This window comes from Gadus chalcogrammus, chromosome 16 (assembly GCF_026213295.1).
Source record: "Gadus chalcogrammus isolate NIFS_2021 chromosome 16, NIFS_Gcha_1.0, whole genome shotgun sequence".
In the NCBI taxonomy this organism is placed as follows: domain Eukaryota; kingdom Metazoa; phylum Chordata; class Actinopteri; order Gadiformes; family Gadidae; genus Gadus; species Gadus chalcogrammus.
In genome coordinates, this window is record NC_079427.1 from 11,953,271 (window position 1) to 11,967,014 (window position 13,744).

General features: G+C 51.2%; 1 protein-coding gene across 1 annotated transcript in view; it reads right to left on the reverse strand.

Moving 5' to 3' along the window:
* The window catches only part of dph1 (diphthamide biosynthesis 1), a 59,136-nt gene that overhangs the window by 6,428 nt on the left and 38,964 nt on the right, over positions 1-13,744 (reverse strand). Inside the window, exons 7-10 of the mRNA XM_056611341.1 lie at positions 12,079-12,147; positions 11,192-11,348; positions 8,796-8,896; positions 1,067-1,145 (exon numbers count right to left, since the gene is read on the reverse strand). Coding sequence (XP_056467316.1) covers positions 1,067-1,145; positions 8,796-8,896; positions 11,192-11,348; positions 12,079-12,147 — 406 coding nt within the window. The remainder of the gene's footprint in view (positions 1-1,066; positions 1,146-8,795; positions 8,897-11,191; positions 11,349-12,078; positions 12,148-13,744) is intronic.

Sequence of the window (13,744 nt, forward strand, 5' to 3'; positions counted from 1 at the left end):
ATTTAGTTATTTTGCATCTGCTTAAGAATATGTATCGATTTACAAAAGGCCGCCATGCTTATACCAATTTAGATGGGATCTAATCCTCCTGGGGACCTCTCTGAGTGAGCAGCACAGACAGGCCGCAAATCTTATACGAGATGCTATCTTATCCTTGGCTTCTGCATGTGCAAAACAAGTCAGCCGAGGGAATCAGTACTACAGCCAGCAGGGGGCGCTGATCTCACACATGTGTGTGGGCCACCAAGCCCTAAGAGAGGGATGAGCGCGAGTGAGCGAGCGAGAGCGAGCAAGAGAGAGCGAGCGCAAGAGAGAGCGACAGATAGATTAAGACATATGACAGAGGGATATGGAGAGAGAGAGAGAGACCAGACAGACAGAGACAAAGAGAGACAGAGAGAGACACACAGACAGAGAGCGAGCGAGCGAGACACACAGACAGAGAGAGAGGGAGAATAAGAGAGTAATAAACATTCTCCAGAGTGAAGGGAGCCTCCGGGGTGTACAGGCCAAATGACTGCTGTATAAATACACCAGCCAGCCACCATGAGACGCTCCCCCAGCCCGGCTAAGCAGCGCCATGGCGGCCGTCCCCATTAGCTTGTAGCCGTCCGGCCCGACACCTTAATGGCAGAAAACTCTCTTTCTGGGTGACAAAACGTGCCGTTATCTCTGTATGTGTGTTTGTGTTTGGGTCGGTGTCTCTGCGATTGTGCTCATCCGCACTGCGTGTGCATGTGTCTCTCTGCACGTGTGTGTTTCTCTGCACGTGTGTGTTTGTCTCTCTGCACGTGTGTGTGTCTCTGCACGGATGTGTGTGCGTGTCTCTCTGCACGTGTGTGTGCATGCGAGTGTGCGTGCTCCACTGCCTGTTTGTGTGTGTGCTTGTGTATGAGTCTCTGCACATGTTTCCGTGTGTGCATGCGAGTGTGTGTGCGCGTGTCTGTGTCTCTGTGTATGTGTGTGCGCACGCCTGTCTGTTTCTCTGTGCATGTGTGTGTGCACACTGTGCCGGGGACGGCACGCCCCCAGTGAAGTGCCCATCACTCAGCGGGCGGCTTCTCACCTCATAGGGAGACAGCAGTGGTTTGGTGAAGGCCGAGCCCCAATCGATGGACAGGCGCGGACACGCGATCTGGACCCACCTGCAGGGAGGGGCACAGAGGAGGAGAAGAGGAAATAAATCACCCGTTCATCGGATCGGAATACAAGGATCAAGGTTCACCTTATAAAATATACAGCGGGAGTGTGACTGTGCACTAGTGACTGTGAATATTCATGAGGACATGTGAAGTCTCAGAGAGAGAGAGAGAGAGACGCACACAGAGCGAGCGAGCGAGCGAGCGAGAGAGAGAGACACACACACACACAGAGCGAGAATACAAGGAGCAGTTGTATTAGAGAGGCAGGGCACATCTGCCACTGCAGGCTGTGAGTGGATACGTGATGCAGTGGATCTCTAGCATGTGTTGGAAGAACCTGCCCCGATTCCACCACTGCTCCGAGGCACGGAGAAGAGGCCATGGACTTGTTGTTTACAATAGGGGAAATCCAGAAATATTGAGTGTGTGTGTGCATGTGCGTGTGTGTGTGATTTGTGCACACACGTGCGTGTGTGTGTGTCTGAATATATATATATATATCTCTATATATCTCTATATATATATATATATGTATATATATGCAGGATGGCAACACCTTTATGCAACAACAATAACAAACATATGAAAGCAAAAAATAAAAAGAATACAGTGAGAAGGAAGAAAAGGGGGGAGGAGAGGACAGATGAGGGAGGAGGGGGGGAGGGGCAAGAAGGAGGGAGGGAGGAGGGGGGAGAGGAGGGAGGTGTTGCAGCAGGATATGGAGAGAAGAAGGAAGAGGTTAGGTGAGTGCGAATGGAAAAGCAGAACTCGCCCGGTCTCCCCGGGGCTAGCCTACATAGCAGGCAGACAGAGAGGAGGAGGAGGAGGAGGAGCAGGAGGAGGTGTTGGGGCTGGTGGAGGCGAGGAGGAGGAGGAGGAGGGGGCTGTATTTGTGTGTGTGGTGCTCTGGTGGTGTGCTTGCATGGATCTGTCTGTTTGAGAAAAGCTATGGGAGAGAGAGCGAGTGAGAGTACGAGAGCTAGAGAGCGAGAGAGAGAAAGGGAGGGTGTGTCTGTGAAAGAGAGAGATAACGGTAAGGACACAGATATACAGAGATGGAGGATGAGGGCTCTATAGGTATTGATGCATGGACGGGTGGATGGATGGATGGAGGGGTAGGAGATGTCTGCTGTGGTGGGTGTGTGTGGGGGGTGGCAGGGAGGAGAGGTGTTTATCTGGACGCTCCACATGGACAGGAAAGGAGCAGGGCGTGGATGTTAGCAACTAGAGGGAGGAAAGAAGAATGGAGGAGGGAGGGGAGACCGAGGTGAGGCTGCTGGTCGGGGCCATACTGGTGTGCTGGGTGGAGGGCGGAGACTCACACACCAGTTCACACACCAGTCATCCAGATGCAGACCTACATGTACACACAGAGACACACCCTTATGGTAACGAATCCACTAAGTCCTAGAATTTAACAGGTAAATGCCAGCGTCGATCTCGTCCAATTAAAAATATTGGATTAGTGTGTGTGTCTGTGTGTTTGTGTGTCTTTGCGTCCATGCATAGTAAACAATAACAACAGGACAAGCGGTATTTAATTTCTCGGCCCAGATGCCACAATTTTGTCTCCGTTACCCTTTAGGAACGAGACGAGGCTCACATTGACTGTGTCTGATGACGCCACTCTGGATCACCTCTTTATCATCTCTCTCTCTCTCTCTCTCTCTGGCTGATTTATTCCACACCCCCAGGCTCAGGATACAAACACTGGGCGTTTTCTCATTTTCAAATAACAGCTTCTTTATTTTTAATACCGGCACCGCTCCTCCCCGAACACAAAAAAACGAAAATAAGGTGTGTTCCTCGGTACACACCTTTGAGAGTGTGTACCGGGGAACACACACTGTGTTTAGAGAAAGGGAAAAGGGGGGGGGCTGAACGAAACAGACGCTGTGAAGCGGCGGTTTGCGGTGAGTCGGAGACGCAGAATAAGAAAGATTCCCCCCATCTCGATGCTGTATTGCCCGCTCACCCCGAGACGGAGAGGGGTCTTAAGCATGGAACACACCGGTCCAACCGTTGGCCGTCTGCAATCTGTTCGGTGTGTTCAGCTGTGTTGGAAGCTTTTGGAACGGCGCGGACAGAGTTTGGTCCGATTCAACTTGCAAAGTCTGAGAGTGTTGGCGGTCTGGAGCCATTGGATACTCTGATTGGTTGATTGACAACCAGCGAATCAGCGCAGAGTGTGAGAGGGGCGGACTAGCACCACCCAATGTTAAGGAGAAGGTACACGCTACGGTGTAGTTGGCACTAGACTTCGCGGTGTGTCTCAATACAACATTAAAACAAACGGTTGTTTGTTTTAATGTTTTTCCAAAAGGCCCGGCGCTAGTCGATGTACTACTACGATGAAGCAGACGTCGTGGAACGTGAGTTATTAGTGGTTACCCTGGGATACGGGCCAGAGCAGCCTGTCAATCATAAGGAGCACCATGGGCCGCTCCGCACGCCGGTTAGACCGCTTCACAAGCGCCTGTGCTAGATGAGTGCTCCCCTCCGCTGGCAGCCAGCTAGTGTGCCAGCGTTCAACACAACTAGTTAGCTCCCTAGTTGTGTAGGACGCTAGCTGAGTGCTAGCTGAGGCAAACAAGGTGTGTCGGGTCCTCGCGTCAGCTAGCACTCCTGGTTAATGTCCTACAAACGTAGCTATCTGAGTGCTCACCTAGCGTAATACATACCTGGTTAGCCTCAGCTAGCACTCAGTTAGCATGCTAGTATCCTACGGACCAAGCCAGCTTAATGCTACCCTCAGCTAGCATTCAGCTAGCATGCTGGCGTCCTACGCACTGGGCCTGCTGAATGCTACCCTCAGCTAGCATTCAGCTAGCGTGCTAGCGTCCTACGCACCGAGTCGGTTGAATGCTACACTCAGCTAGCATTCAGCTAGCGTGCTAGCGTCCTACACACCCAGCCAGCTGAATGCTACCCTCAGCTAGCATTTAGCTAGCGTCCTACACACCGAGCTGGCTGTGTGCTCTCCTACCTACAGGCACCCAGCTAGCTCGGTGCGTAGGACGCCAGCACGCTAACCTGCCACTTTCGACCTTGACGGCAGCCCCCCGTCTATATATACCAGCTTGACAAGCTTCAGAAGGCAAAACAAGAGAATATCCCTCACAGGAGAACACACCCCCACACACACACACACACACACACACACACACACACACACACACACACACACACACACACACACACACACACACACACACACACACACACACACACACACACACACACACACACACACGGCTGATTGGCACATCCACAAACACACACGGCGCCGGCGGGAAGGGGGCTAATATTAGCTCAGCGGCTGAACGGTCACACCAGTCAGAGGGGCCCGCGGCTCGCACACCAAATTCAATTTCCATCCAGCGTGGGGCTTTGAAGGTGTGGAACACATGTGAGATCCCAGTACGTTAGGGGGGAGACGGGGAGGGGGAGGGGGGAGGGACGGAGGGAGATAGAGACAGAGAGGAAGAGAGACAGACAGAAAGAGAGGTAGAGAGAGAGAAGGGGGGGAGATAAAGAGAAAACATAGGGGGGAGGTAAGGTGAACAAGATATGTGTAGAAAGAGAAGTGAGTGTACGACATATCGAAAGGAAGACAGGGAGGGGCAGACTTAAACAGGGAGTGAGTGGGGAGGAGAGTGAGAGTGAAAGAGTGAGTCAGCAAGGAAGTGAGAGTGAAAGAGAGACAGAGAAAGAGAGTTGTGGGAGCAATTACGAAAAAAATAAAATGAGTACGTGGGAGAGAGAGAGAGTAAGTGTGAGCGAGAGAGAGAGTAAGTGAGAATGAGAGCGAGAGAGTAACAGAGTGAGAGAGTAAGTGAGAGCGAGAGTGAGAGATTGGATGAAATCAGAGAGAGAAAGTGAGCGAGAGATAGAGAGCACATCCTCCATTACCACCCATCATGTGCACCAGGGCCCGTGCGCACTTCTTATTCCATTGTGGAGATCAGCTGTGATATAGCCAGGGTATCGACACCAGCAGCGAGGCTGCTCAGACCCAGGGTGTCGAGGAACCCAAAGGCTCCATGAACGTAGGACTGCTCGATTATGGAAAACATCATGCTCACGATTATTTTGGTCAATATTGACATCGCGATTATTCAGTTTGAAAACATGCTGCATTGATTCAGCATTTCTCTCCAAAAAACACTTTGTAGCTGAGAACTTTCTTGAAGAAATTTCCTCTTAAAAAATACACAAAATGTTTAAATAGAATATTTCACATCAAAAATAATGTAAAAATATGTATACAGCTCTAAAACATTTAATTAATAAAATAAATATACTTAAAAAACATTTAGATTATATTAGTTTTGAGATCGTTTGACCCAAAGATCTAAATCACGATAAAATGTGATTAATTGCACGTTGGTGACATCATCGGGGTCACATTGTGCGCGGCGAGGCTACGATGCTACGCTGCTGTGCTACCGTTACCGCCGCGGGGGCGGGCGGATAGGGCCCTACGCAATGTAAAGTGAGCTGCAATGCATTAGCCTCCGCGCCCCATTATGTCACTGACACGGTTAGCCGGGACCTTTACCTGCATGACTGTACTTCAATTACACCCAGGCCCAGCCCCCCCCCCCCTCTCCCTCCCCCCCATTCCCCCCTAACACCCGGCCCCCCCTCCCTTCCCCCTTCCATTAACCTTCCAACTCACCGCCGGCAAAAAACTGGAAACAATCACTTTGGACGGCGACTTAATCGAATGAAAAACAACAAATCTAATTGGTAACGATTATGTAAGAGTGGGGGAAAATAAAAAATAAATCCCCCAAAATAAAATAATAGCCCGCTATGTATTTGGGGTCTGGCCAATATAAGAGTGTGGTGGGCAGATAGCTAGCATGTTATAAAACCAGCCTTCGGGATAGCCTCATTACACTGTTATGAAGGGGCTCCTAATGGCTCGTCACGCTCTCTCCCTCAGTCTAGTGTGTGTGTGTGTGTGTGTGTGTGTGTGTGTGTGTGTGTGTGTGTGTGTGTGTGTGTGTGTGCGCGCGCCAGTCGCTAATTACATTAAAAACCTGTGGGTGGGTAATGGACAGTGCATTTGCACCTTCTTGTCTTTCCCTCCCCCTCTCTCCCTCCTTTCCTCTCCCCCTCCTCCCGCCACCCTCTCCTCCCTCCCTCATTCCTCTTTATCTCTCTTAGTTACTGCGCAGCGTGAAGCGTCTGCCTTTTAAAGACACCCTTTGTAATGCAGTCTGCTGCTCATTCACAGCACAATGGCCGATCATCCTGTCTAAAAGGGGACCCAATTAGGGTGCTCCGTGTTGGGCTACCAACTTCCTTGCACCACACGGCAGTCTTCATCTTATGATTGGCCTTTAACCTGTTCAGGCCGTGCCACGGCGGGACACACGGTGCGATATATATATAGAAAGTACAGTCCCCAGGGTACCATCACAGAACCAGAAAGTGGTGCCATTATGGCTCCTTTGACGTCTGAGTAATGCCACCTCTAAGTGTTTTACGAAACTCATTCAATTTACTGTGTGTGTTTTTCGTTCTTTCCACGCGACCGTTTTGTTTTCGTTTTTGTCACAGTTTGTGAGTCACATCGGTATCTGGCTGACAGATATTGAACAGGCTGTTCCGTTACAATGCCTCCTACAGGCTTCCTGTTGGCAGGAGCTGCGCTGCGACCGCCACCACACACGGCCAGACACTCATGAGAACACTCTCAGGTACAACCTCGGATTTTACACCTGTTAATGAGCGAGGACCGGCCATAAATCAAACGCGGCCGCGTCGCTCACTTCATCTTCATGAATACCCTATTTTACCTGGGAATTACGCTATTAAATCTTGGTTGAATTATTTTTAAAACTTCAATGCACTCAATGTGATATGATTTATGAGCGGCCCTCCTGATTTTTTTTAAGTTGGAAAGAAATAACAGGCTTTCCTCTGATTGTTATCAAACCGACACAGACCTCCTAACTAACCCACATTCTCTCTCTCTTTCTCTCCGTCTCTCTACATCGCTCTGTGTCTCTCTATATTGCTCTCGCTCTACGTCGCTCTGTCTCTCTCTCTCTCTCCTCTCTATATCGCTCTCTTTCCTCTCTACATCACTCTCCCTCTCTCCCCCAGACCTTCTGTCCCTTCACCCACATCACACTGCTCATTACTCCACAGTGGGTCCAATCTGCAGCAGTGGGAGCAGAGTGTGTGTCCACGTGTATGTGGGTGCACACCAGTGTGTCAGGCGGTGTACGTCTGTATCTTTTAACAAAGCAACATCCACAGACGTGGTGTAGTGTGCTCACTAACTCGGCCACGGCCGGTCAGATGAACCGGTACGAGACAAGCTCCTGTTCTCTGCGGTCGGCCCCTCCTCTCAGGCGGCGGTCCAGGTCAGTTCCCACTCCCCGTCACAAAACATCAGCGTAGCGAGGCCGTGCCGACGACGTCTGCGCGCCAGCCAGGTATCAGGCTCTCCGGCAGAATCGAGTGTCGAGGAGCGAGGAGTGTGATGCAGGAGGAGGGTGACTCACTCTTATTAACACCCGACACCCTGGTGTCGATCTAGCCAAAGTTCACAGATAGTCAGTTGTCACTCGAAGAAGGGGTGAATAATGCTGTCTATAAGCGACCGGTGAACTCATTATAATTCTGTGGCTTTATAGTGGAGGGGGAAGAGTGCACAGCACTAAGTGTTTTGATAGATTAATCATGCGCACAGCGTTGTTCTCCCTATACCCCCCGAGTCAAAGTCAGGGGAGCAGCCTCAAGTATCCGAGTTCATTAGACTAGACTATTTGTTTTTGCTGCAAGGGTAAAATTGGTAAAACTCTTAGCAAGACATGAATGCCAATTTTGTTTATGATGCCATTTGGGCTATTGTTGTCCCTCCGCTCCCTGCTATAGCAGGGTGCGATCGCGCGTACCGCTGCCTCCCTAATTATCCCCGCTACAACGCTCCCAGAATGCACCTTTTTAATTCTCTCGGTAGCGGCCGTTTAGGCCGCTCCTCATAACAGATTGACAAAAGGTTGGCGGCGAAATCCATCTGGTGATAAACGACGGGCAGACCCTCGCTCACAAAAACAAAACGGCCGGGTAAGTGTTGGAAGGTGCAAGGTGGACGAATACATTATACACATGAACCCACGGCAACGTGAACATCGTGGGCAGCCATGGCTGAGCGCTCCACCGGCGTTCAGGCAACGCTGCGATGCACGCAGAGCTGGCCCGGGTGATTCGCCAAGTTATGCCTTTACAGAAAGACAGAAGAGAACGAAAAACAGGCTTTCTGTATCGCTCCAGTGCGGGAGTTGGCTGCCGCTTCATTTATACTCTGCCAGCGTACTGCAGCTACTGCTCTCTCTCTGTGTGTGTGTGTGTGTGTGTGTGTGTGTGTGTGTGTGTGTGTGTGTGTGTGTGTGTGTGTGTGTGTGTGTGAGCATTTTTTTGTGCATGTGTAGGCATGTGTGTGTGTATGCGTGTGTGTGTGTGAGCTTATTTGTTGTGCGTGCTTCTGTGTGTATGCGTTTGTGTGTGAGCACGCTTCAGTGTGCATGTGCACTTCTATGTGTATGTATGTTTATGTGTGTGTGTGTCTGCATATGCATGGATGTGCATGCTCATGCATGTGCGAGTGCGTCCTATAGTGTGTATACTCACGCATCCACGTCGGGCATCAGGTCCAGTTTGCTTGGGAAGATCTCAGACAGCAGCACGCGGCTGAAGGACCTCCCCAGGGACTCCAGCTTGGCCTCCAGCGTCTGGGACCGGAGAGACGGCCCCCCGGGGAGCAGGGTAGGGGCGAGAGAGAGACACGGAGAGAGAGAGTCAGAGAGAGAGACAGAGAGGGAGAGAGGCGGAGAGAGAGAGGGAGAGAGACGGAGAGCGCAAGAGAGACAGAGTGAGATAAGGAGAGGGAGGGAGAGAGAGACAGAGAGGGAGATACAGAGAGAGAGGGAGAGAGAGAGACAGAGAGAGAAAGGGAGAGGGACAGAGAGAGAGGGAGAGAGAGAGACAGGGAGAGAGGGACAGAGACAGAGAAACACAGACAGGCAGAGAGTGAGAGACCGATTTTTGAATCCCTATTATATAGTATTTTAGCCGATTGTAATCTTTTTATTTTTTATTTTGTGCTATTATTACTTTGTTAATCGTTAGGTTGCATCTAATTTTACTCATGTGCTTTGGCATTGTAAAGTGTGTTTACAGCACCAAAACAGCCTTTTGAATCAAGGGACTCATACTAAACATATGAGTCCATCTGTGGGAGCAGCCATCACCTTGGAACACTTTCAAATTCTCAGAGAGCGAGACTAAGGCCGACAAAGTCAGTGTGATGCACAGACGCCTTCACCCACATTCAGCGGGAAACCGCCTGAACTCTGATCTGTCGCTGTACAGCCCCCTATATTGAGAGTGTGTATGTGTGTTGTCTGTGTGTGTCATTGTATGTGTGTGTAAGTGTGTTGTCTCTCTGTGTGTGTTGTCTCTCTGTGTGTGTGTGTGTGTGTTGTCTCTCTCTGTGTGTGTGTGTGTGTGTGTGTGTGTGTGTGTGTGTGTGTGTGTGTGTGTGTGTGTGTGTGTGTGTGTGTGTGTGTGTGTGTGTGTGTGTGTGTGTGTGTGTGTTGTCTCTGTGTGTGTGTCTCTTTGTCTGTGTGTTTGATTGCGTCTGTGTATGTCGAATCCAATCCACACTCACACCCTCCCCACAGCTGTGGACACAAACAACGATTCGGCAGAGCCCAGCGAGATCCACAAACCCGAGCTCCTCCTCCTCCTCCTCCTCCTCCTCCCACGCTCCCCCCTTTGATGCCAGTGACCTACCCCCTCACCCCCCCAGCGGTCAAAGTGGCCGCTGACACGTGGGGTCATGGACGTGACGCATAAAACACAACGCATTCTCTCGCACTGGAGCGTCGGAACACCCTGCCTGCACCGGGAGGGGAAGGTTTCTCAGAGGGTACTTTGGGGAGATAAAAGCCCACTTTACTAAGAGGTACGGGGAGGAGAGCGCCAGGCGCTTTGTGCTCCCTTATGGGAGATAAGGTCCTCAGACAGCGGGGGTTATCTCGCTCCACTTTCTTAATCGGGACACACCGCCACCAGGGGAGTGCTGGCGGGGGACCTGGTACTCTGCTGGAACCTCCGCTCTCCTCTCTCCCCCCGCCGACGGTGAAAGGAGACAGCTCTCGGGCTCTCCAGGTTGACATTTTACATACTAAATGTAAACTCCCTCAAGTGTTTGTGTGTTTACAAAAGCCACCCCGGCGCCGCCGCGTGCGGGACAGAATAGACTCTGCACTCTGACAACCAGAGAGAAAGGGGAAATAAACACGGCCTGGCGTTTAGAACCACCTCGGCCCAACCCTGGGGGCCGGAGCGTTCTCAGAGGATGGCTGTCCCTCGCTCTCTCTCTCTCTCTCTCGCACCATGGCCCCACCCTACACCTGGTCCTGTATGCATACAAATTAAAGAAGGGAGTGGGAGCAGGGAGGGGATAGAGAGAGTCGAGCACAGCTCATGAAGTCAGATCAAACGGAGGCAGGAGAACAAAGGCAAGGAGAGGAGAGCGGGGCATGTGTGGAGCGGGAGGGCGGGGGTTATTGACTGGATAGAGGGATTTGTAGCCGATGAATTGGAAGCCGGGGGCTGACGCACGCACGCTTACATGCACATCCCCTGAACGCCTGTCGCATGCGGGCTAACAAGAGCATCGGGTCGTGAACGCTGATGCACACACACTGGCGCAAGCACACTAGCTCACACACACGCACGCGGACACACACAAACAGACACAAACACACACACACACAAACATAACCCCCTTTAGAGCGAGGTCTAAGGCTCGCTGGATTAGCGCTGGGACGTTTGACGGGCTGAAACCCCTTAAACTTATGAAATAATAAGCTGTCAGTGTGGAGACCGCATGTCCTATGTGTGCACCAAGTCACTTAAACCCACCCCGAGAGACATTCACATTACAAAAGGAGTTACATTAGAGGCCTACGGACATGTGGACGCCTGGACAAGCCCATTGGCAGGAATCAGGCGCTTACCTCCAGCACTTTGGGGCTCCCCTGCCGGCCCAGTGTCCCCAGGATGAGGCCCCATCTCTGGGCCGAACGAGCCTGTTCGATGGACTTGAGCCGGATGGCTTTCATTGCGTCATGGTCGTAGTACTCTCTGGAGAACACCTTACTGTAAGGGTCATATCTGCACACACACACACACACAGTTTAATACCTACCACACCATACCCACAAAGGCTAAATACCCCACCCACACATGCTGAGTACCTACCGCACACACACACACTTAACGCGAGGATCAAAACAACTTTATTATGCAGATTGAGCCCCATTAACACCCACCGGTTAATAACAGGTATGCACCTTGAGGACAGGAAGTCAAGAAAAGATGAGAAAATCCAATCAGGGGAAGCCATGGAGCATGACGGCAGGTACTGTCTCGCGGATGAAACGGAGGCTATCCTGAGCATCTCATCTATCGCCGGAGCACAACGCACTCTCTCATGATTACCATCTCGTTTGTGAGAAGAAATATCTGTGATCTGTGTAGCGGCGTGTGCGTTTTTTAACAACACCCCGACACTCTGCTTTGCATACAAACAAGACGCTACACAAAACACTTCAGGGTCTGAACAAAATGCGATTGTGACCCGGCAATCACCAGGGCTGTAAGACGTCACTAACACACGCGTACACGCGTCATCGCAACGATAAACGGTCCGACACGCTACTTTTTGTACCGTGAAATAATGAAATAAAACGCAGCCGGGCACGGCTTTGATGTGGTTTTATAATGAGGACGTAATGAGGAACACCGTTTACCGAAAGCAGCTAAAATAATTAGAGTCAGCGTACACACGTCTCAATTGAATCAGCTTTTTCGGTTTGTGTCGAGGTGAAGCCCCGAGACTCACCTGTAGGCCGGGAGGTCAGGGTTGGCGATCATGATGGACTCCAGGTGGAACCGGCCATCTCCCAGGTATCTACAAGACAAACCACAGACGCCGTCACACACTGAGCCAACCCATGGATCCAACGAGGAAGGAGAGAGTCCTCCCCGCTCTCGCTCTGACGTACTCCCTCTGCCCTTGGGGACCCCGACAGCTGTCAGCACCCCCTGTGGAGCGGATTCAGATTCGCCCCAGCCACCCCCTAGTGCCGCCTCCTTCCACACTTCCTCTCAGGACCCAGGGTGACCTAGGGGAAGGTTATGGGCCGGTTGGGTTGGTGGGCGGGGGGTCTTTAACCAAATGACGTCATCAAGGCGCAACAACACACGCACGGTTGTTACGGCGATGAGTCACGTGGCGCGCACCTCCGAAATTCCGAAGCTTCACAGAGAGGGCGCCACCTGCATCTCCACACCCATGTGATCTCCAAACGCCGACTACATAACGCCATGGCCGTGCGTGGCCATACCCACACACAGAGACAGACACAGGCACGTCTCTTCCCAGGAGCTGGCTCGGAGGGGAGTCATGCTATCAACTTTGCACGGGGGCCCATACTACAGCGCTCATTACTTTACAGTCTTACGAGGACCACAGGGAAATGACAGACAATTAAAACCCAGTAATTGCTCTATTCAGGGCAGCGACTGAAGCAGGTTGTGGGTGGGCTACCTAGAGGGCAGAGCAAAATCATTTTTTCCTTCTTTTTTCCTCTGTGTGTACGTGTGTGGTTGTGTGATTGTCTGTCTGTGTGTTAACAAGTTGAACTGAAGGCAGAGTGAGGCCTGGGCAGCTTTACAGCAGGATGGAGAAATGTGAAATCATATTCAGTCTGTCCCTCCTTCTCCTTCCCCTGCAGTGTCTCTCCACCCCCCCCCCCCTCCCCCCTCCCGCATTAAAGGGACGACCGGCAAGGGATTTTATAAATCTATCTTTCCACAGAGTCTCCGAGTCCGTCTCTGCGCCTCGCGCCGCCCTTTGGTTTCTTCATCGAGGGCTGCTGCTGCTGTTGCTCGGGTGGTTAATGCAAATGCGTCTCCTCTCCCGTTACGCAACACCTCATGGTCCTCTCGTCTTAAGCTCGGTGCTAATAATAAAACTGTTACGAAATGCAGAGCCGAGGAAGACGGCGGGCCGAGTTTTTTCTCTCTCAATGCACTCTTCCTCCTCCGTGCAGAATTATTGCCCATTATTGCGACGGAGACGGACTAACCTTCGTGAATAAGCACAAGGACACCACGCCGTGCTATAGCACTGGCCTTGATTCTCTTGTGTTCACACATGAATGAAAAAAAGAGAGAAGGACCCAAGAAAAACATGCCAGCTGAACAAGGCAAGGCAATGAGGCCAATCCCATTTTAAAATCCAATTCTTAATTCTAAACAACCCATTCAACCCACGAGCGGCGGCTAAAGTTAAAGAGTTGAAGCGCTTAAACCACAGAAACTGTGTAAAATGATAAGAATTCATGTTTAATGTCCACTAGTGATGTCGATTTTGGCAGAGACCAGGAGGGCTTGCTTCATGGAGCATTGCTGCTCAGACCTTCTCCACAAAATCACAAACTGCCACCTCACTTCTACCTCAACGATCCGGGGGGGAGGGTCCACTTCAGGCAGGAGATGAGATG